At 50.6% G+C, this 21,242-nt stretch overlaps 9 protein-coding genes across 9 annotated transcripts; 4 read left to right on the forward strand and 5 right to left on the reverse strand.

Annotated features, from left to right (window-relative positions):
• Positions 1 to 314: 314 nt before the first annotated feature.
• BJY04DRAFT_214751 (uncharacterized protein) lies at positions 315 to 3,562 on the forward strand (the record flags this gene model as incomplete). The annotated part of the gene is made up of 4 exons (XM_073715292.1): positions 315 to 1,431; positions 1,493 to 1,564; positions 1,619 to 2,375; positions 2,434 to 3,562. The coding sequence occupies 4 exons, from the start codon at positions 315 to 317 to the stop codon at positions 3,560 to 3,562; spliced, it is 3,075 nt and encodes a 1,024-aa protein (XP_073574683.1).
• A 168-nt stretch (positions 3,563 to 3,730) lies between these two features.
• BJY04DRAFT_214752 (NAD(P)-dependent oxidoreductase) lies at positions 3,731 to 4,520 on the forward strand (the record flags this gene model as incomplete). Its single annotated transcript, XM_073715293.1, has 3 exons — positions 3,731 to 3,800; positions 3,851 to 3,928; positions 3,982 to 4,520. 3 exons carry the CDS (start codon positions 3,731 to 3,733, stop codon positions 4,518 to 4,520), a joined length of 687 nt encoding a protein of 228 aa, XP_073574684.1.
• Positions 4,521 to 4,820: 300 nt separating this feature from the next.
• On the forward strand, positions 4,821 to 7,091 carry BJY04DRAFT_214753 (Zn(II)2Cys6 transcription factor; the record flags this gene model as incomplete). Its single annotated transcript, XM_073715294.1, has 2 exons — positions 4,821 to 6,863; positions 6,909 to 7,091. 2 exons carry the CDS (start codon positions 4,821 to 4,823, stop codon positions 7,089 to 7,091), a joined length of 2,226 nt encoding a protein of 741 aa, XP_073574685.1.
• Positions 7,053 to 8,632, forward strand: BJY04DRAFT_180929 (FAD-dependent oxidoreductase). The gene has a single exon (XM_073710130.1). The coding sequence runs from the start codon at positions 7,344 to 7,346 to the stop codon at positions 8,556 to 8,558; it is 1,215 nt and encodes a 404-aa protein (XP_073574686.1). The 5' UTR covers positions 7,053 to 7,343; the 3' UTR covers positions 8,559 to 8,632.
• Positions 8,633 to 10,249: 1,617 nt separating this feature from the next.
• On the reverse strand, positions 10,250 to 11,710 carry BJY04DRAFT_205541 (putative aquaglyceroporin; the record flags this gene model as incomplete). Its single annotated transcript, XM_073713608.1, has 2 exons — positions 10,250 to 11,598; positions 11,671 to 11,710. 2 exons carry the CDS (start codon positions 11,708 to 11,710, stop codon positions 10,250 to 10,252), a joined length of 1,389 nt encoding a protein of 462 aa, XP_073574687.1.
• A 2,293-nt stretch (positions 11,711 to 14,003) lies between these two features.
• On the reverse strand, positions 14,004 to 14,504 carry BJY04DRAFT_214756 (uncharacterized protein; the record flags this gene model as incomplete). The annotated part of the gene is made up of 1 exon (XM_073715295.1): positions 14,004 to 14,504. One exon carries the CDS (start codon positions 14,502 to 14,504, stop codon positions 14,004 to 14,006), a length of 501 nt encoding a protein of 166 aa, XP_073574688.1.
• Positions 14,505 to 15,052: 548 nt separating this feature from the next.
• Positions 15,053 to 15,580, reverse strand: BJY04DRAFT_214757 (uncharacterized protein; the record flags this gene model as incomplete). The annotated part of the gene is made up of 1 exon (XM_073715296.1): positions 15,053 to 15,580. One exon carries the CDS (start codon positions 15,578 to 15,580, stop codon positions 15,053 to 15,055), a length of 528 nt encoding a protein of 175 aa, XP_073574689.1.
• A 1,008-nt stretch (positions 15,581 to 16,588) lies between these two features.
• On the reverse strand, positions 16,589 to 17,104 carry BJY04DRAFT_214758 (uncharacterized protein; the record flags this gene model as incomplete). The annotated part of the gene is made up of 1 exon (XM_073715297.1): positions 16,589 to 17,104. The coding sequence occupies one exon, from the start codon at positions 17,102 to 17,104 to the stop codon at positions 16,589 to 16,591; it is 516 nt and encodes a 171-aa protein (XP_073574690.1).
• Positions 17,105 to 18,917: 1,813 nt separating this feature from the next.
• Positions 18,918 to 20,722, reverse strand: BJY04DRAFT_232396 (enolase C-terminal domain-like protein). Its single transcript, XM_073719749.1, has 5 exons — positions 20,539 to 20,722; positions 20,418 to 20,487; positions 20,317 to 20,356; positions 20,155 to 20,266; positions 18,918 to 20,106 (listed from the first exon to the last, which is right to left on the reverse strand). Exons 1-5 carry the CDS (start codon positions 20,712 to 20,714, stop codon positions 19,353 to 19,355), a joined length of 1,152 nt encoding a protein of 383 aa, XP_073574691.1. The 5' UTR covers positions 20,715 to 20,722; the 3' UTR covers positions 18,918 to 19,352.
• Between the last annotated feature and the right edge of the window lie 520 nt (positions 20,723 to 21,242).

The following is a 21,242-nucleotide window of genomic DNA, read 5'->3' on the forward strand; positions in this document are numbered from 1 at the left end:
CAAGGGTAGTCTCGTGCAATTACGGAGCCAATGGGACAACCAGCCATGCAGGCATGATCTTGCATGTCAAGTCGAAATAGCAGAGTGCGGAGACTGAGGTAGGAACTGCCCGTGTACTGTTTTGCACGACAACGACGACGTCGAAGCTTCGCTTGTTTGGCACGAGAATGAGGATGGGAAGAGAGGCGAGATGGAGGTTATAATGAGCTAGTCCAGCCATAAGCGCGCGACCGGGGAGCGTTACCCCGCCTCACAAATCCTCCAAGAAAGGTTTTCACTCAACGCATATAAGTTGCATACCATCCGCAAATACTATGTCCGAGCTTCCCCGGCAATTTGCGCATGACGATTACTCGATCGGGTGGATATGCGCTCTCGCGGACCCGGAGTTGCTGGCGGCCGCCGCCATGTTGGATGAGGAACATCCGATCCTTCCTGCTGCCAGCCAGCAAGACACAAACTCGTATCTTCTGGGCCGCATAGGTAGTCATAACGTGGCAATTGCATGTTTACCCGCAGAAACGACGGGAACGGTTTCAGCAGCGTCGGTTGCGAACAACATGCTGCACAGCTTCCCTTCGATCCGGTTTGGTCTAATGGTTGGTATAGGCGGCGGCGCTCCGCAATATGGCCCACCAAGACAAGAGGCGACGTCGGACTATGAGGAAGAGAGTGACTCTGATGATGGTGACGAGGGTGAAGTCAAAGATATACGGCTTGGCGATGTTGTCGTCAGCTTACACAGCAAAACGTCAGAGGCGGTCGTGCAGTACGATTTCGGCAAGGCGATACAGAGTAAAGAGTTTGTCCATGCTGGTGGAAAACTAAACAAGCCGCCAGCATTAATACTGAGCGCTCTGACGAGGCTGAGGTTTGAGCATGACCGGAAAGGAAATCGGATCCCACAGTTAGTGGATGAAGCCATTCATAGGAACCCAGGGATGTCCAAGCGCTTCAAGTACCCAGGCCCTGAGAAGGACAAGCTTTTTAAGGCGGAAACAGTCCACGTCGAGGGCCGCAAGACCTGCAAAGCATGCCTTGGTGAGAGTCAACAGAATCTGATTATCAGAGAGGAGCGCGACTCTCTCAACCCCGTGGTTCACTACGGGACAATTGGCTCCGGTAATACTGTGATGCGGGATGCTATATTGCGAGACAAATGGGCCAAGGAGGCGAGCATTATTTGTTTTGAAATGGAAGCTGCCGGTAAGTGTGCCTTACCCTGCTTTGAGGCTGTAGTTGACGACATTCCTGGAGGCCTGATGGATCAGTTTCCATGTCTGGTGATACGCGGCATCTGCGACTACGCCGACTCGCACAAGAACAAGGCATGGCAGCCGTATGCCGCTATAACATCGGCAGCACATGCAAAAGAGCTGTTGCTTCTCGTTCCAGAACAGGGAATCAAGGGCCTCCCGCCAGTTAAACAAGGTATGTTCGACCTCAACTTGCTGTATATGAGGGAATGGAAGTTGATGGAATCGCTTTCCAGTATTGAATAAGCTGAGCAACATTGAGGATAGCATCAAGGAGGTCAAGGAAACTATTCTGTCAGCGGAGGAAAGTGGGTGTTGTTCCTGGTTTCTAAAGTTGCGATGTTGACGCTGATCGGTTGCAGGGCATTACCGAGAGGGAGTCCTTTCCTGGTTATCTCGGTTGGATTATACCTCAAAGCAGAACGACATGATATCTCGACGCCAACCTGGAACAGCAAGTTGGTTCCTCGAGTCCGACCGGTTCCAACACTGGATTGATACACAGAAGTCAACTCTATATTGTCCTGGCATTCCTGGTGCCGGAAAGACCATTATCGCAGCTAGCGTAATTGACCACCTCCAGCGCACAGTCTGCCATAGCGAAGGGGGGCTCGCATACATATATTGCACGTACAACGAACGATACACGGCAAGAGACCTGCTTGAATCGCTGCTGCGTCAGCTATGCCTTCAGCTTTCCACATTACCAACCCGGGTCGATGAGATGTACCTCGCTCATAGAATGCACAAAACGGCACCCAACGTGAAAGAGCTCTTGGTCGCTCTAAAGTCTATATATTCGAGCTTTCCTCGCATATTTGTCGTGGTTGACGCGCTCGATGAATGCCAGGACGAGAAGAACAGGAACAACCTGATAGATGTGTTAAAACAGTTAAAACGGGATGTCAGCCTACTCGTTACCTGCCGGCCAATCGGCACGATTGAAGAGTCATTCACTGAAGACGACTGGTTGAGGATCACAGCATTTGGGGAGGATATCCGAACGTATGTGGCCTCGGAAGTCCAGAGACATGATTTCGTCCTCGCCAGCTCACTGAACACGGATGAGGAGCTTCGCCTGAGGATTGTAGACGAAGTTGTTGAAAAGGCACAGGGAATGTAAGTAGTGCTTGGACTCCAGTACGGGTCATGCGTACTAATCTACTGTGCATTGTAGGTTTCTACATGCTCAGTTCCACGTCAACTTTCTGGCCACAAAGCACAATGTCAGGGATCTCAAAGAGGGTCTAGAGAATCTGCCGACCACTTCTGGCGCGATATACGAACAGGCAATGGAGCGAATACGGGGTCAGAACTCCGACACTCTAGCTTTGGCTTTGCGAACTCTTTGCTGGATTGTTGGCGCAGTCAAGCCCTTGAGCATCGTGCAGGTGCAACATGCCCTGGCAGTTCGCGAGGGAGACACCGATATCCACCCTGACGGATTGACATCCCCTTCCTATCTGCTCTCAATATGTGCCGGTTTAATAACAGTCGATCAAGAAACAAGCATCATGCGTCTAGTTCACTACACGGCAAAGGAATATTTTGAACGAAATAACAGAACTTATCTTCCCCAACTGCATCTTGAGATCGCAGGCACTTGTCTCCGATATATGTCGCTAGAGACTTTTAATGATGATTTTGACCCTAGTGACCTCTACGAAAAATACCCTCTGCTATCCTATGCCACAAAGAGACTGGCCGATCATATGGAAGGCGATACACAGATCGCCCTCGAGGCATTGACATTAGCCTTCCTAGGAGACAAGCAGAAGTTACGACCGGCAACTTGCTCAACATATAGCTCAACTAGTGTTATGAACCGCATACACTACGCCGCCGTAGAGAATTTGCACCACGCTTTAGCCCTTCTCCAGATCGCCCCGGAAGAGCTCGAAGACACAAATGATGAGGGCGAGACTCCGTTAGCCATGGCAGCTGGACTTGGAAGAACGGCAGTTATTACTGTTCTGATCGACAGAGGCGCCTCGTTGAACTCCTGCAACCGAGGCGGCGCTACGCCCTTGGCGTATGCCGTGAAGGAGGGTCATGATGAGGTTGTCCGAATTTTAGTCAATGCCGGTGCTTTGGTGGACTTACCGGACAAACAGGGGAGAACACCGCTCATCAAAGCAGCTGAATTGGGGCATAGCGAGTGCGTGAAGATTCTCCTTGACAGCGGGGCGGCAACCAATCACGTCGACCACTATGGGCAAACCCCGTTGTCGTGGGCCGGCAGGGCCGGCTTTAGAGCCACTGCAAAAATCTTGCTCGATAGAGGCGCTGTGACAGATGTGATGTAGCCAACATATTGCACTCTTGTATGCTTAAATTTTACGCGCAACACTTCCCCAGGGGACGATCTCCGGTCGGATCCGATTCTATCTCCGGCCAGCCATCTACCCTCAACCCTATACTTATAGTGCGAGACTTCCACAAGACATACCGGAGACATTTTATTCAGAAGCACAATGCGCATTATCGTGATAGGCGGCACCGGACGCTGCGGAAGACTCGTCATCGATGAACTACTGGCACGAAGTACATCTCAACACCACCTGCAGTATGAGATGTCGCTAACTGTACCCTAGACCACGACGTCACAGCTCTTGCCCGAAACCCTTCCGCTCTAGGAGGAGACCCCAGGGCAGGTCTCACAGTGTTCAAAGGTATACACGATCTTCCACCGCGTACTCCGTACACACTTGATGAACAAAATCAGGAACACCAACATCCCTCGCCGATCTGCGCACTACCTTCACCCCACCGCACACCCCAGACGTCGTCATCGTCACTCTCGCCTCTACACGCGCCAGCGACTCGCCCTTTGCAGCACCGACCACCCCACCAGACTTCATGACAGTTTGCAACAAGAATATCCTAGCATGCATGGCCGAGTTTGGCGTCTCCAAGACGGTGATCCTACAAGCCTTTGGTGTGGGGGAAAGCTGGAAGAACATGTCCTGTGCTTTGCAGCTATTGATGAAGAAGAGTAACATGTGGTATACTTATGAAGATCATAATGCTGTTGAGAGGATTGTTAGAGATGCCGGAGTGAGGTTTGTTTTTGTGCGGCCGGGGAGACTTGTTGAGGGTAGTAGAGGAGATGGCACCGAGGAGGAAGAGGTTAGGATATGGAAAGATGATGGAAAGGGGGTTCCGCTTATGGCGAGTACCACAAGGGGGAGTGTGGCGAGTTTCTTGGTTAAGGCTGCGCTTGGAGATGAGTGGGATGGAGAGGGTGTTGTTATTACGAACTAGATTGTGCAGGTTCCTGTTTCTGGATATATACATATAGTCGAAGTGCTATGTCTCGGCTTGAGTGACAAAGTTAGTATCAGCTTGGCCAATCCACTACGGATATCCGACATATCAGAGAAGATGCAATGCTTCTGTTGCCTGTGGTGGCGAGGTCAAGCACAGAACAGGCCAAAAATAGCCCCCGGAGAGCTAAACTGGATCCAGCATAGCGTGAGTGGTGCCCACGGTGGTTGACGCGCATCAACAAGCCCGAGCCAGGGGAGGCTCACTCTTCTGGCCAAAGACTAACTATACCTAAAAATGTCCTCCATCGATGTAGGGCAGACCGTGTCAGATGATCAGCCCCGCAAGCGACCGCGACCGCGACCGCGACCGGTGATCTCGTGTCTTCGTTGTCGTGAGAAGAAGCTCAGATGCGACCGCGTCACCCCCTGTCGGAATTGCACCAAGGCTGGATGTCCTTCCACTTGCGCTTTCCAGAATGGTGTTGGGAATGCAGCTAAACGAGCTCGGTCGGAAGTGGCTGACCAACCTGTGCCCGGGCTTGGAATCATCGAGGACTTGCAGCAACGATTGAGGAGGGTCGAGGAGCGTCTTTCTATGGCCGGAGGCCTTGAGGCCCATACCGGAACGACCAGTCCAGCTCCAGTCGTGCCTTCGCTCCCTGCACGTCCTTATTTGGGCACGCTGGGAGTCAAAGGGACACGGACCCGATATCATGGCCAGAACCATCGCGTAACGCTACTCCATCAGTGCGAAGCAGCAAAGAGCTTTCTTGCCGACAATTGCAACAACGACTCGCCAGTCTTCAGGCTCTTCAGAGAGACCCAGTTCATCCAGCGAAAGTCGGGTGTTCCGGCAAATTCGCCTGACTCAGCCTCTGAAATTGACTCGTCGCCAGAGCTCCAGGAGCTGAAACGTCACCTACCGCCAGAAGATGCATGTGGCCATCTAGTTGCCTTGTATCTGGGAAATTTTGAACAGACTCTTCGCGTACTTCATCGCCCAACATTTCGCCGACAATATGCCGAGTGGCGCAACAATCCAAATGCGGAGGACCAACTATCGCTAGCATTCCTTCCGCAGCTGACGGCGGTTCTGACGATTGGGTGGGCCATGGCGGACGAGTACTATAAGGAAGAAAACCCGACAGCCTGGGACTATCTCCATAAGCCTGCAGTCGATTTAGTTCGAGCGTGGTTGCGGAACCTGTCTCGCAAACAACGCACTGATCCTATGATGCTTCAAACCGACGTCTTGATAACCATTGCGCGGCATCTCCGGGGCGAGCCACCAGAAGAGCTTTGGCAAGCCACGGGCGCACTGATGCGTACCGCCATGGTGATGGGCCTTCACCTGGATCTCTCCACCTGTAACAATCTTTCAGCATACCAAAGAGAGCTGCGAAGGCGTCTGTGGGTGACAATTGCGGAGATGGAGTTGCAGGCTTCGATTTCGGCTGGATTGCCGTCCTCCATTCCTGATGTGGACTTTGGTCCGCTCACTCCGTCCAATCTTATTGATGATGATTACGACGAGAGCACCTCTGAGCTCCCGCTCGCTAGACCGACAACGGAGGTGACGGACTCGCTTTGGCTGATAATCTTGGCTAATTCGCTGCCCTCGCGGATAAGAGCAATGTCATCAGTACATACCGCCGGTTTTGATGGAGAGTCACCTTCGGCCGAAGAGCTCATCAGAGAGTTAGAAGGGCGACTGCAAGACATGCCAGTAGAGCTGAAACTGAACAATAGCACACGTCTAGGTGATGGACCGGGTGTAGCGTGGAACCGGGCTCTCCTGGACCTGTTCATCCGCCGGCCCATTTTGTGTCTTTTGCGACTGGTTCTGAAGCGCGACGCTGACAATTTCCCAAGTGCCTATAACAGCTGCTTGGAATCGTCGCTTTCTTTGCTGTCGTATCAAGACCAGTTTGGCCTCACAACAAGTGCGGCCAAGCCCAGGAACCCGAGTGCGTACTGGGACCTTTTGTTCATGTTCTGTAAGAACGATATATTGCAAGCTGCACTCAATGTATGCGAGTATATGAAGTTTGCGCCAGCCCCGTGGCCAGAGCCTCACACAAGGGCTAGCTTGTCACGTATCGTCGAACGCGCCCTTGACGGATTAGCGCGTACGATAGACCAACCGGGGAGCAACATGAAGGATGTTTTGTTACTCTCCGTCGTCTTGCAACATCTCCGCGCGCGTGGTCCGGACAAAGCGAAGAGTCACCAGGTCCAACAAGGGGTCATGAAGGCATTGTCAGTTTGCCGCGAGCACCTGCTGTCTTCATGGTCGGAGCCTGCACCCACCCATACTGATGTCAATCAGGCCCCAATCGTGAGTGGGGTCCTACCTTGTTTGAACTTTGCTAACGAACCGCAGGAGCATTTCCCTTCGACAGGCTTTACACCGTTGGATAATGGTGCTTTCACCCCTGGTTTCGCGCCACAGTTTTCGGATTTCCTCGGTCATTCCTCCGCCCTGGCGACGGAGTTCAGCAATTTTATGAATGGATCCTTTGACTTTGATGAGGGTGCCTTTAATGAGTTCTTTCCGACTTTTTGAGCGGATACAGCGATTCCGTGGGTAGGACGCTGATCTTCCTGAATCAGTGCAGGCTGTCGATGGAAATGAGCATAAAGCTGAGATGGCCGGATATGTCCTCGGATCCGGATCTTCGTGCCCGAGCTCAGCCAACCCTCAGCTGCGCAGCAACATACCACTGACTATATAAATCGCTGGTAGCAACACCTCTCAACCGCACAAATCATACCAAATCTCCTTATTGTTATCATCCCGCACGCAATCACTTACAACATGTCTGCCCAGAGCGTCGCCATCATCGGCGCCGGCCTCTCAGGCCTCACCCTCGCACTCGCACTACACCAACAGTCCATCATTTGCACAATCTACGAAGCTCGTTCCGGACCCCTTGACATTGGTGGTGCTCTGATGCTATCGCCTAACGCCCTCCGCATCCTGGACAGCCTAGGCGTGTACCACCGAATCCAAAACCAAGGACATAACTTTGACAACCTCTACTTCCGCTCCCAGTATGACCAACCTCTCGACTCGTATGAGTTTGGAGGAGAACAGAAATACGGCTATCGCGCGCTGCGGATCTACCGTAGTGCTCTGATTAAGGAGCTGACGACCCTCGTTTCCGAAGCTGGCATCAAGGTGCATTACGAAAGAAAATTCACCAAAGTGCTCTCCGAAACGAAGGAAAACGTGACGTGGGAATTCGACGACGGTACAACTGAAACAGCAACCGTCCTCGTCGGCGCAGATGGAATCCACTCCAAAGTCCGCAAATACCTCTACCCAGAGCTTGAACCGCTTTTCACCAAAGCAATGGGAGTTTCTGCGGCGGTACCGACAAGCCAACTGAATCTTCCCGAGGGATACGACCTCCCCGTGACAATTCTGAACCCAAAGCACGGCGCCTTCGTCATAGCGCAACAGAAAGCAGATGGGTCCGAGGTGTTTGTCGGTCGCCCAAAGCGCGCACCTGAACTTGATCGCGCGGGATGGGATGCTCTTCTTAATGACAAGGAGTGGTGCATCGACTATCTACGACAAGATATCACCGACTTCCCCGAGGTCGCACAGAACGCTGTCGCCAGATTGAAAACGGAGAATATCAACCTGTGGCCATTCTATGTTGTCCCGAAAGTGCATTCCTGGAGTTCGGAACACTCGAGGGTAATTATCCTCGGCGATGCGGCGCACGCGATCCCGCCTTCCGCAGGACAGGGGATCAACCAGGCATTCGAGGATGTGTTTACCTTCGCGCTTGTGTTTCGGCGGTGTCGAGGTGCGGATTTGGCAAAGGGGTTGAAGATTTGGCAAGCTGGAAGACAAGAGCGGGTGGATAGAGTGCTGGAGCTCAATGCAGAGATTGATAAGAGACGACTGCCGAGGGCGCCTGGGGAGGTGGAGAGCGACAATAAGGCGTTTGAGCTCGAGTGGCTGTATAGTCCTGACTTTGTGGAGATGGTTGAGGAATGGTTAAGTACCGAGGGGTTGTGATTGTTCCATCTCCACTTTTCTGGACTTGTACCTATTATACACTAGACATGGGTGCAGACGGATGTTAATTTACCAGCATATGTATGTATGTCATAGCCAGTCCAAACCGAGTCTCGTATTCGTAACATGGTTCGAGTCCGTATTGTGACCTGGAGACGACAACTTGGCCCCTTCGCTGACCTGCTGCCTTGACCAAGCAACCATCTACGCCAATATACAGCCCACGCAGTACCTGGGTGTCTTGATCTCAAGACACAATAAGGAGTAATGGCGACACCCTTGTTCCTTACTGACGCAAACTCCAAGAAGTCCCGCAAACCACCCGTTAACCCTCTTCCACAACGAAGACGACCCCTGACACCACCACTGCTACGCGACCCACGCAAAAGAGGGCTCGGGCTATGGAAGGAAAAGCCGCAATCCACATACCACCAAGGGCAATGTCCCCTTCTTGTAAAACTCCCTTACGAAATAAGAGAGATGATCTGGAAAGAAACCCTCGCTCCACCGGGGAAAGTACTCCACGTATCGATTAACAATAAGAAGCGCTGCTTCACCAGCGTGTTCTGCTACGAGACCAAGGCCGAAGGCGATGTCGCTGGCTGCGACCATCGTTGCTGGGAGGACAAAATGAGCGCACTCTGTAGCTGGGAAGGCATGAAAAGGGGGAGAAATTCTTACCCGAGCTTGGGAAAACATCGCCGTCGAGGTCAAGCGGTGCTACATGTTGATATTCTACGGACGTGTCGGTTGATGTAAGCATCCGTCTGTTTCTAGGTTGATTGATGCTATTGCATTGGCATTGGCATTTCTCGGACTTACATCAACTGATGTTGGATACAGATATGCCGAGACCGTCCCGTTTCTGTACACGAATACAATCTGCGTCCAATCCCCAGATGTAATATCGCATCTACCCAGTGTAATGCCACGGCACCACATAAACCGCATCACCAATCTAAGGCTCGAAACTCGCACGGTGATTACAACCTTCTCCTGCGATGTCGTATCCGAAGAACACGCCTGGTGGCCCTTTAACAGCCCCCGATCATGGAACGCGGCAATCGACGTACTGAACTCCATGGAAGGATTGATGACGTTCCATGTCAACTTTGATGCCAAGGGAATTTGGCGGCCGCAGACGAGTGTGCCGTTCATCTTAGCCCAGCTGAAGCAATTCCAGACGGGGAATAGACGTGTGTTCAGGGTAAGGTTCTATGGAGGTTATGAGGGGGAGATGGACGGTGTGGAGGGGGTAGCACCTAGTTCGGGGAATGAGCGAGGTTGGGTATGGTCTAGATAGTGAGATGAGCTGGCCGGGGTATGTTGGAGAAGGGTTAATTAGCGAGATAAGCGGACTTAAATATGATGTAGTCGAAGGAAGTTCTCGCGAGAGGGGTATGATTGTTAGACTGAGTCGGGGGTGCGAAAATGACCGAAAGGGTGGATAATGTGGGACATAGCAGTAATGAGATCGTTTCACTGGCCGTATCTCGTCAATAGTATACAGAAAAGGATTCTAAGACTCCGAGAAAGCACGTTTATCACCTCCCTGGGTATAGAACAGAACAAGCGCTCATCAGAAGAAGCAAAACCAGAACACCATCGCTATGACCGTATACCTCATAGATAACCCAATACCATCAAACAAAATCTAGAAAACAAAGTACAAACTTTTCATAGGCAAGGAATCACTCAAACTCCTGCGCCGCCCGCTCTAAGTCAGGAATCTTATCCCGGCCGAGGCCTGCCTTGCTGCGGATGTTCCTTTCCTTGAGGAGCAGGGCCCTCTTTCTGCGCCTAGCCGGGTAGTTGATCGGACTCTCACCACCGGTAAAGATGATTAAATCATAGAGAAATCCACCAAACAAACCTCCGGTGACATCCGCAACCCAGGGTCCCCAAATCCACCATGCGTGGTACTCGGTGAAAAGATCGCCGCCCCAACCAGCCATAAGACAGACGAGGCGGGCGCCAAAGTCTCGAGCTGGATTAAAGCAGCCCCCGGTTGTGTATCCGAGAGCGAGGACGAGGACTGTGATCAGGAGACCGATGATAAATGCTTGCATACCGGCTCCAGGTGGCGCATTTGTGTCATCACCAAGAGCCATGATAACGCCGATGAGGACTGCAGAGCCAATGAACTCAGTGAAGAAGGCGGAGGCCGGCGCAATGAATTCCTTCGGGAGAGTGAGCATAGCCTGCTTTGCAGTGGACTGGTTCTGAGGTACCGCACTGGTCACAGTAAGCTGGATGATCGCGTCGTGGTAGATTGCATACGCGATGCCGCTCGCCGTGATCGCGCCGAGGATTTGTGCCGCAACGTATGTTGTGCACCTCTTTGCCGGAAATCCTCGCCAGACGGAAAGGGATATTGTGATTGCTGGGTTCAGGTGACCACCGGAGACGCCACCGGCGACGTAAATGGCAAGCATAAATGCAAAGCCCCACGCTGCAGCCAGCGAGGGGAACGTGCCAGCTTGGTTTTGCGATGTATAGGTTGACAGGCCTGCGCAGAGACCGAGTGTCATGGCAAGAGTGATACCAAGCCACTCGGCTAATTCACGGCGGACAACATCTCGCCACTTGCCCCAGATGTTGAAATAGTCTCTGCTCTCGGGAGTTGCGTTTTGCGCTTCCAGCTTTCCTTGCTGTTGTTCATTCCCCGGTGGGTTCGCAGCTGGTGGCTCAGCAGATGCTGGCTCCCGCCCCGTATTGGCGTTCGGTCGGTCGGTTTGTTCTTGGTGGTGTGTGTCGCCCTCTTTCTTATCCGAGGAGCCATCCGATCCTGAGCGCATTCCATTACGAACAACGTGTGGAAGTGGCTGTGCTAAACTCCAAACTGGACCGTCTTTGTGTTGTTCGCCGTATTGAGGGTTGTAGCGGAGGTAGTCAGGGTGGAGGTAGACGACGTTCTGGTTCGGTGGTGCGCGGGATCCTGTTCCTGCAAGAGAGATCATGGCCGGCTGGGCGTCGTTGGGGAGGTCATCCTGTTTGATTGTAGTTGCGCCGCTGGAGGTGTTTGAGGTGTGCGAGCGGACTGTGGTGAGGGTTAGATTCGGGGTTTGAAGTGGGAATGGAAAAGAAGGTGTTGAAGGTGGCGGGTGTGTACCATTGCTATTGTTGGTGCTGTAGCTGTCTCCGCGCGCCATGACGGGGGTAAGAGAGAGGAGGAAGGACTGTGGGAGTAGAAATCTGTTGCTGAAGAGCTCTTCTTGCTTTTGTATCTCCTCGCGCTGGCTGCGATGGAGGACAATTACATCACCAAAGTTTGGTCGAGATCTTGCGGAAAGCGATCCTCCAACGATATAGAACTCGCGGGTACTTTGGAGCTTCTATAAAAATTCAATTTCGGACAAGTGAACGAAGATCGGAGGGGGAAACGAGTCACGGCGCCACAGGTTGCGCGTCTGAAAGAGGTAGGTCCTGGACTGTTTGCCGAGTGGACGGGTAAGAAGCTCAGGAACCGGGCAAAAGTTAAAAAAAAAAAAAAAAAGGTGTCTGTTGCATGGCAGGCAAAGAAGGAAGAAATTGATAGGTGAGTAACGATGACATCGCCAGGCCCATAGTTCCTGCTGGCATCGGCTCCGATTGGTGGGATCGTTGACTCAAGCTGTCACTGGCGGGATCTTGGTTGCCTCTTCTTGAGTTATTTCGGTCCGAACAATGGCCTACCTAGGTACATCATGATTAAGGCCCGGGGGCAGAGCGCCCGATCATCCAATGCCACTGCCCTCTACATGCCGACCGGAACTTATTCACCTGCAGTGTGCTTAAGCTGCCTGCTACGGTAGGTCTATGATGTCATACCTGTCAGGTCGCTTTCCAGGGCAACTGTACCTACGGGACGCTGATCACTTACCGCGCGAGGAAAGAAGATGGAAGCTGCAGCGAAGTAGGTATAGGTACAATGCAGATCAAGCGGGCTGGAATCTTGTTCTGACTGTCTATTGCTACACCATGAAATCATGTTCACGATATTCGGTATACTTGGCACTCGCTGTGCTCTATAGACTATTATGTGCAGTCATGACCACTGATAGTTAGTATCTGGAACCGCGAGTATTGAGAACAAGTGGCATTATTTTACACGAGCGAGAAATTGAACGCACTGCAAGATCAACCAGACGTGTCTAACTGCCTAGTTTCGGACATTTTTTTGCATTCTTCAAGACATTCTATCTGCTGAGTTGAGCTTAGACCTCTCTGAGGTCTGCAGGATCCATCTTGAACATCCCTGCCTCTCCAGTGATACTGAAAGCAGTAAGTCGAGTCGCCGTCCATGTGCATCAGTGGCAACTACCCCGCCTTATTTCTGTCTACATCGAAGTTTAGATTGCCAAAAGAAAAGTAGTTGGATATCTCTAGAGCACTTGGCTTGAATATTTTCACTCCCATTCGCCCGATCGCTTCATCCTGAATTGCATTTTCTCATCCGGCATTTTCCACCCCGCGAAAGTCGTTTCCTACTTCCAAGTACATAACCGAGCGCCCACGCCCATCTCTACCAGCAGCTCGAGACCCCAGGTCGCGGCTTCAGGGCTTGTCACCACCGTCCTCTCCCGCATCACCGGTGATACCAGTACCGTTGCCTCCAGGCTCTGATTGTCTAGCACTGCAGGTACTTTTCTCAGCGCTCGTCTGTTCCACGTGAACCTTGGGGGTTGTCGCTCCAGGCTCTCCGTACGCTGATTTGCATCGGGTACACTGAGGGTCACCAATGAATCGGCATTCGGGTGGACTTAGGGTGGAAGGTTGTGTGGTAGCCTTTGTTGCTGGCTCTATGTACTCGGCTTTGCAGTCATTGCAGAGTGGGTCTCCTCGGAAGCGGCAGGTAGGAGGAGTCAGGTTTGAAGACGACATGGTCAAGACGATAGGGTATATGCCGAAAGCCAGAGAGGACTGAATGGTGAAAGAAGGTCAGCTGGGTGAGCCGCACGACGCGAAGGCATATTTATATAGGAACTAAGAGACAGGGGGCGACCGCAGCCAAAGGCATATTGTTTTTGAAACTAAAAATACAAACTCTGAAGGTTTGATTTGTTTTATTTTGAATTACTTTGTTTTGTATTCTGTGATGAAGGATCATGCACTGCCATGTAGATGTCTTGATCTCATACAAGGTATTGATTGAGTCTTTATGCTTTTGACACAAAAAAGCCACAATTGAAATGTCTAAGAACCAAAACAATATCCATTTCTGCGGAAGTTCTCTTGATCTGCTCTCTAGTTTAGAGCAAGGTGGATCTGGATCACCGTTGATGGTCAAACGTTAGACAGAGAAACTACATTAGCTCTGGGATGCATCGATATATAGACGTTGGATATCAAATTTCCTACGAGACACCGGCTTGCTTTCATCCTCGCAGCCAATCAAACTAGCAATAGAGGAAATGCATACAAAAACCCGCGAACGAACTGCACATCAGGCCCATGGTCTTCAAATCATAGCTGCTCCAAAGTAAACTCTTGGGTCGTCAGATCCCTCCTCTGTAAAGCCTTGAAAAAGCCCAGCCTCTGGCTCAACGGGTCATTCCCCGTAAACATGACCTTCCAATCACCCTCCCCAATCCCGCAAAAGGCTTCTCTTGTACTATCCTCATCCATGGCTGCTTCCGGGAAATCAATCATCAAGTGAATGGTTATAACGTCCTCCTGTGCCGCATCCTGCACCATCAGGGGGGTAACCCGTACTTGGCCGCCATGTTTCGCGGATAAATCCGTTTGCATCTGAGTTTTGAGTTCGTTTGCGAGAAAGATCCCATGCTTGGGTTTGCGTCCTGTGAAGGTGCGGCTGATGAAGATGGTTTGATGCTTCTCAGGGTTGTATTCCAAGTCTGCGGCTGGGACAATGTCAATGAGGTCGGAGATCATAAATTTGCATGTAATGCACTGGTTGTCGCTGGGAAACGCGCATGGCGAGGTTAAAGTTGCTGAGGTCGCCATGGCACAAAGTGTATATGTTCTTCAGAGAATAGTAGATTGAGATGGTTAGGAACTCAAAGGAGGAACTCGATATCCAAAATCCCTTTGATTTATGAGGTGGGTTATATATGCATTACGTTTAATATATATAGGGTCTTTACTTGAGCAGTGGAACAAAGATAAACGATGGCGATTAACTGGTCTTTGTGTGCTGATGAGGACACAGTACTAAGCCCAAGGGTTTCAGCTCTCTTTGCAGCTGTTTTATCTGGCTCTTTGTGTGATGAAACCAAACTCGAAATTTGTACCAGATGCGGTTCATTGGAATAAGTGGCTCTCTTTATTCTCTTCGACCTACAGACAACAGGAGCAATCGTCGGTGATCACCTAGGCTGGCCGAAGAAACTGGATGTCGCTGACTCGTTCTACGGTGCTCCAAGACAATATGCACGAAACAGAATTCATTCTAACTATTTAACGAGAGACGAATGCTAAAAAAGCACGGCACACACTAACAAATACCAGATAGTCCTAAACCCTTTCAGCCCCTAGACAAGCGAGCATCAACCCTAGATCCAAATATAATTTCCCGGGAGGTCAGGGACGTCGCTAAAGCGGTAATTCGGGTCATTCTGTCCCTGCAAAAACTGCAATCTCCTTCTAAGTGCATGCTCCTGGCTCTCGACCTTCTGCCAACTGTTGTAGTCTTGATTGGAAACAGCAAACATGGATTCCACGACACTATCCGCCAAATCATCCCTCGTGGGAGTATCTACCATCAAGTGGACCTTGATCATCTGTGGCTGTGCGTGATAAGCGTACTCGAGACGGGGTCGCTCGTTGGAACCAGGGTACGCTTGAGTCAGGACACTGAGGGCGTTGCTGGCGATTGTTCGGACTTCTCTCTCGCTAATGTTCTCGTTGTACTGGAATGTCTTGGTGAAGAACCAAGTGCGCCCGTTGCCCTGCCAGCGGAGTAGGTTTTGGGGGCAGTTCAGGCGCAGGGCTCCCTGCACCATCTCGTTGCATTGCTGGCAGAGCCTGCCGTGGGGGTAGGTGCATTGGTACTGGCGTTGGTCTTCGTAGATAGACGGCATTTTGATTTTCGAGATCGAGTGTTTCCCTTGAGTTGGAATTGTTAATTGTGATTGAAGTAGTCTTGCTGTGTTGTTGGTTCCTGTGGATTGCGAGAAGACATGATGCTTTTATAGACAGATTACGACCCAATCTATGTCTGCATTATGCAGGAGACTCGCTAACGAAATGTACGAAGTCTTTGAAGTCAATGTCAGATTTCTTTGCTGTTGTTTCCTTTATGCTGTCTGAGCTTGGAAAATGAAACACCGTGTCTTATAGAGCCTTTGATCAGTTGTCTTCGGTACTGAAAGCCTCATTGTAACTTGCTTTGGAAAGGAAACCGTCCCTGGCTGCCCAGAAGGACGGGCAAGCAACAGCACGTTCCGGTTCTTCGTTCTTCCTTGTGAGCAGGGAAGAGGCCTTGTCCATCCGGCCGCGCACCAGGCAAGTCCACATTTTTGCATGTGTTCCTACTACGGCCAGATGACAATGTCAGCAATGCAGGTATCCACATATCTATATGCGAAAGGAAATTTCAGAACTACAGTAGACGTTTGAAATATTTCTACGTGCTGGCACTCATCATATGCGCCATGTTTGCTCGTATGCCAGGCGCCGATACATTGCTAGGAACGTGGATTATAGCCTGTCCCTAGCTTAACGCTGGAAACCTATGAGCTGAAGCGTGAAGGGTATTTGGCAAGTTGACGTCCTAATAGCAGTAAGCCACTATGCCATTGACTCTTATCTCTGCCGTGGGAAGTCCATTAAATGACTACTCGTTCGTTGGGGCTCTATGGTCTGCGCAATATGTGCTACTAAATCTGAAAAAAAGCTAATAATTGATGCAGTATGTATGGATACAGTTTAACTTTCTGGAGTGGAAAATAGGCATAAACATTGCATTCAGCCTCGAGCGGGCAATTTGGCGACATAGACTTGACACAATAAATTGAAACCTAGAAAGTAAATTGTTCAGTAATGACTGTAGTAAAACTGACATAAACAAGGCACGCTGGGCCAGCTTATCAGATATAGTTTCGGTTCGTGGCGTTCCAGGTGTTGAAAAAGTCTAGCCGGAACGCACTCCAGCACCCATTCAGATCCGGCTCAACAGTATGCCATTGCCAGTCATGTTGGTCCAGTCCACTGAAGATTGATTGTACTAGCTGCGGAGTGATGGTCCTGATAGTCGGAAAATCAATCATGACCCGCACCTGCGTCGAGACGGCGTTGACGGCGGCCACCTGCGCGGGGCTGGGGAATGCATAAACGTGGGCCTTGATCTGCTGGTTGTATAGGTGCAACAGCCGGGCTTCGATCGTTGCCTTTAGGCGCGCCTCGAACTGGTCAAAGGCTTCGGGAATTGGGAAGTTCCGGAGGAATTTCACGGGGTACATGGCGTTTTTGATGAGCAGGTCATCGTCGGACATGTGCCTCAGGACGGAGTACACATTGTGGCAGGGAACGCATTGGTTCGCGGGATTCCTGCAACGGTGCCTCAGGGGGTACATAATCGGCTTGGGTTGTTCGGTTTGAGACATTGTTGCGTGGATGAGGATGTTCTTGTCCATGCCTTGGGTTTACTTTAACCAGGGCCATAGTGTTTATATGTGATGGAAAACAATGAAATGGTTGGAACAAAGCACGCACAATGCCATTATAGAGGCGTTGTGCATTATGCAGGGCTTTGTCCCAGTCAGTCATTATATGTGCGACACAGGTTTGAATTAGGATTGGTGCTCTAAGCAATAGCGCCAACCAGCGCCCCCTGACATCTACAGAGCGGTAGATATACGCGTCTGGAAAATATAGTGTGTTTATCACTAAGTTTCAATTATGCACGTCCGAGTCTACTGCCGGACAGCTGACCCAAAGATGTGATGAAAGTTCATCAATGCACTCAATCAGCCTGCTGTACCCCTGGTCAAGGACCTTGATGATTCGCAAAACTTTCCGTTTTAAAGAACCACAGTCGTGGAACATGTACTCCTATGTCTTTAGAATGCAATATATGGTCATCTAGATACGATACTTCGTTTATAGGATACCGAGGCAGATGATTTGGATCATAGTATAATGAGTAATAGGTATCGAATGACGGTGGCTTAAACTCAATACAGGAAGTTATTCATTAACTTATGACTGGTCACAGTCCAGCTGTGTATCTCAGACATCGCAATCACTCCTTAAACTATAACACCCTTGTAGTGGGTATCAATAGTGTAAGTCCACCACTTCGAACCAGCGGGGAGAAGAGCGATAAGGCGTTTGAAATGGTCATGCTCATGGATTCCGACGGAGGATGGCCAGTTGATGACAATCTGAGATTGAATCTGTCCGGCGATCCTGGCAGGAGCAACGTCGATTAGCACGACTTCTGCGTTCACTTTGAACCTTTTGCGGAGTCGCTTGATCATCTCGCCGGCTGTTTTCTGGAGGCCTCGCATGTCGATGATGGATGCGGAGTGCACCGCTCTGAACCGGGCTTGTACGTTAGATGCCATTATAAGCGCGTAGGATGCGGTTGGTGTGTTGTGGAAGGTTGCAGAATTAGGAGATAGTAGTCACATATGTTCAGTAAAATATTATTCGTATATTAGAACAGAGTAGAGGGAGTGACGACCGCATTTATGGTGGCTGAGACAAAGGTGTATCATCAAGTCTCTGACGCCTTTCTTCTGTCTCATGGCTTTCTTTGATTGAAACAATTCGAACCCCTCTATTGATCATCTGCCTACTGCAAGCATTGTGAAAAGCAATGAGAATAATGCCCTGCGCCACTAGCAGAGTTCGTGGACCTGTTAGTTCCCGATGAATACCACCCTGTCAAGACTTTCAGCGCCGTAGCCAGTGGATCGAGCACTACAATGCAGGTCTCTATGCGTATATCAGGGAATCGGAATGGTTTGTGGTACTAGCGAGTTTTTATCTAGAGAGTTCATTCGTTCTATTGCCAACGGCAAACACATATAAAGACGTATAATGCAACCCAACTTCAAAGCACATCGTATTGCAAACACCAGAGCCCTTAGCACCGTTGTCTCACGGTCTCAATCTCACAAGTCCACGCTTGATGCCCACCAGGAAAATCAAAAAAGAGGGATTTCATGTGGAAGGCGTCTTTACCCATGTGTTCCAGTGCCCCCTCGAATTGGACAACAATCTGAACCACTGTCTGCCCGTGCATTTTTGCAGTAATTCTACCCATCTGTGGGTTTCGCTCCTTCAGCTTTGGGTTTCGACGAAGTCTCCTCCACAGATTGGCCACATGACGCCGCCGGAATTGATGTAGAGGCGGAGGTAGGTCAAATGTTCCGATGAATGTGACAGTGGTTCCGAGCTTGCCGTTTCTTGTGAAGGCAGGCATGTTTTCGGTTTGGTCAGAATGTACTTGTTGAGATGGGCAAGATCAAGGTAAGATCTCCTAAAGTGGCACTCACACCATCACGATGAGGTTAGGATTGTGGATTTATAGACCTCCAGTGACTCTAAATCAAACTGCCCCATTCTATGATCTTTGTTCTGCTTGATTGTCTCTTCTCACAACAGGGGAAAGATGGTGGTTTCATGCTCGCTTGGTGCTTTGTTTCTGTGCCTCGGCAGGTCTTTATTTATAAACATTCACTTTTATTCCTTGTCTTGTCGTTCTTTGTGAAGTTTTTGTACGTACGAATCGACCCTGGATTGTATTGCTTTGAAAACTTCATTGAAGTCGGGTCCGTGGAGAGACACGGAGAAATCTTCTTCGTTTGAACGAAACTTGGAAGATTAATTCTAACAGTAAACTCATTACCACTCGCGAATGCCTCCATCGGGGCCAAAGAACTCTTTACATTGCCATGGCGTCGTCTCGACAGCAATCCTCCGCACAAGTTCTTCGTCAATCTCGATTCCCAACCCCGGTCCTGTTGGTGCCTTCACATATCCGTCCTCGATATTGAATACGCTTTGATCTTTCAGGTACGTGAGCAGATCGATATCGCCAGCCTCGGTATTATAGTGCATTCCCAGGCTCATCTCCAGAATAGCAAAGTTTGCTGTAGATAGTGCAACATGTAGAGAGGCAGCAAAGGCTACTGGGCCGAGGGGGCAGTGTGGCGCGATCGCGACGTCGTAAGCTTCAGCCATGTTGGCAATCTTCTTCGTTTCTGAGATACCCCCTGCGTGAGCGATATCGGGTTGTAGAATGTCAACAGACGAGTCCTCCAGGAACCGCTTGATATCCCATCGTGTATATAGCCGCTCGCCAAATGCAATCGGGATTGTGGTCTGTTCGGACAGTTGCTTGATAGCCTCGGGATGCTCGCATAGCAGCGGTTCTTCGATGAATAGCGGCTTGTATGGCTCAAGCGCTCTAGCTAGTTGCTTTGCCATAGGCTTATGTAGTCGACCGTGAAAGTCCAGCCCTGCATCCAGTCCGAGAGCCTTGACTGTTTTGAGTCGCTCAACTGTGGCCTCAAGAACGCCGGGGGCGTCAACCCAGTTAACGTCCTCGGTAGCGTTCATTTTGACGCATTTCAGGCCCTGGGCAATACGTGCCTTGCTGATAGCCTATCAGCGGGGCGCAGAAATTTGAACAGGGGCCTCTTACGCAGCAACCTCAACATCACTTGGTCGGTCTCCGCCGATCCACGCGTAGACTTGGACCTTTTGTCGGACCTGACCCCCGAGCAGTTCGTAGACCGGAACACCCAGTGTTCGACCTAAATGGACCGTCAGCATGGAATATCTAACCACTAACCGAACCTTATACCTTTCAGGTCCCACAGTGCGATGTCGATCCCGGAAAGAGCCTATAACGTTTGCAAAATGTGAGAAGATGTTTCGTCAAGAGCAGTTGCCGTAGATACGTACAGACATGAAAACTGGTCCACCACGGTAGAAGCCATGTCTCCAGAACATCTGCCAAATGTTTTCGATGTTGCTATAGTTGTTAGTATGCGCCTAGCAGACTGCCGTATTGCAGTTCACTTACTTTGCTTCCAAGCCTATTAACCGAATGATCATCTCATCCAACGCCCCTTCAACCGCGAGGTCGTGTCCTTCTAACGTAGCTTCACCCCAACCATAGCCCCCGACCTCGTCAGAGACCTTGACCATCAGCCATCGAGGCTTGACACGGAAGTATTCAACGGACTTGATCTTCGCCATAATGGTAGTGATGGGAACAAAGACAACTAATTGGGGAGTGAGTTACTGCTCCCTATCGAAAAGGGCCACACTTCCTGATATACGGAGCACAACCGCTGCGACACTCGACCTGTATTAGCTGATACAGTAGATAGCGTGGGGGTTCTCTTGCTGCATCTCCTCATTGCACGATATTGATTGAGGGCTTAGCGCCGGACAACCTCCGACTACCCCAACCGCCAATCTGCGACCGAGTGTGACGACATTCACTACTCACTACAGCCCTCATTGCACCCGAGCATGGCCTCGGAGTAGCTCAGGCTGACCCTTTGGGCGTGGGGGCCTTGAGGTCGGGGATGCGGAGGAAGCTCCGGGGCCCCGGTATTCCGCGCTTCGTGGGGTGCCATTGCTTCAGCCTTACTCGGAATTCCATAGAGCCACGGAGCATGTGTAGAGATTTGCATAGGAACGTATATGGCTCGGGGCAAACAGCATATGCTCAGCTTCCCTGTACCCCCTTTGTGGCACTGCTACGGCACAAAATTGGCA

Source organism: Aspergillus karnatakaensis (assembly GCF_047715665.1).
Source record: "Aspergillus karnatakaensis strain CBS 102800 unplaced genomic scaffold BJY04scaffold_8, whole genome shotgun sequence".
Classification (NCBI taxonomy): Eukaryota; Fungi; Ascomycota; class Eurotiomycetes; order Eurotiales; family Aspergillaceae; genus Aspergillus; species Aspergillus karnatakaensis.

What these genes read in the sequence shown, in the direction of transcription:
- BJY04DRAFT_180929 (XM_073710130.1), top strand. Translation starts at nt 7,344, where the DNA reads ATGTCTGCCCAGAGCGTCGCCATCATCGGCGCCGGCCTCTCAGGCCTC.
- BJY04DRAFT_232396 (XM_073719749.1), bottom strand. Translation starts at nt 20,714, where the DNA reads ATGGCGAAGATCAAGTCCGTTGAATACTTCCGTGTCAAGCCTCGATGG. An exon ending in CGCACTGTGGGACCTGAAAG is followed by an intron (nt 20,267 to 20,316) that starts GTATAAGGTTCG and finishes CGGTCCATTTAG; the next exon opens with GTCGAACACTGGGTGTTCCG. An exon ending in AGTGATGTTGAGGTTGCTGC is followed by an intron (nt 20,107 to 20,154) that starts GTAAGAGGCCCC and finishes ATAGGCTATCAG; the next exon opens with CAAGGCACGTATTGCCCAGG.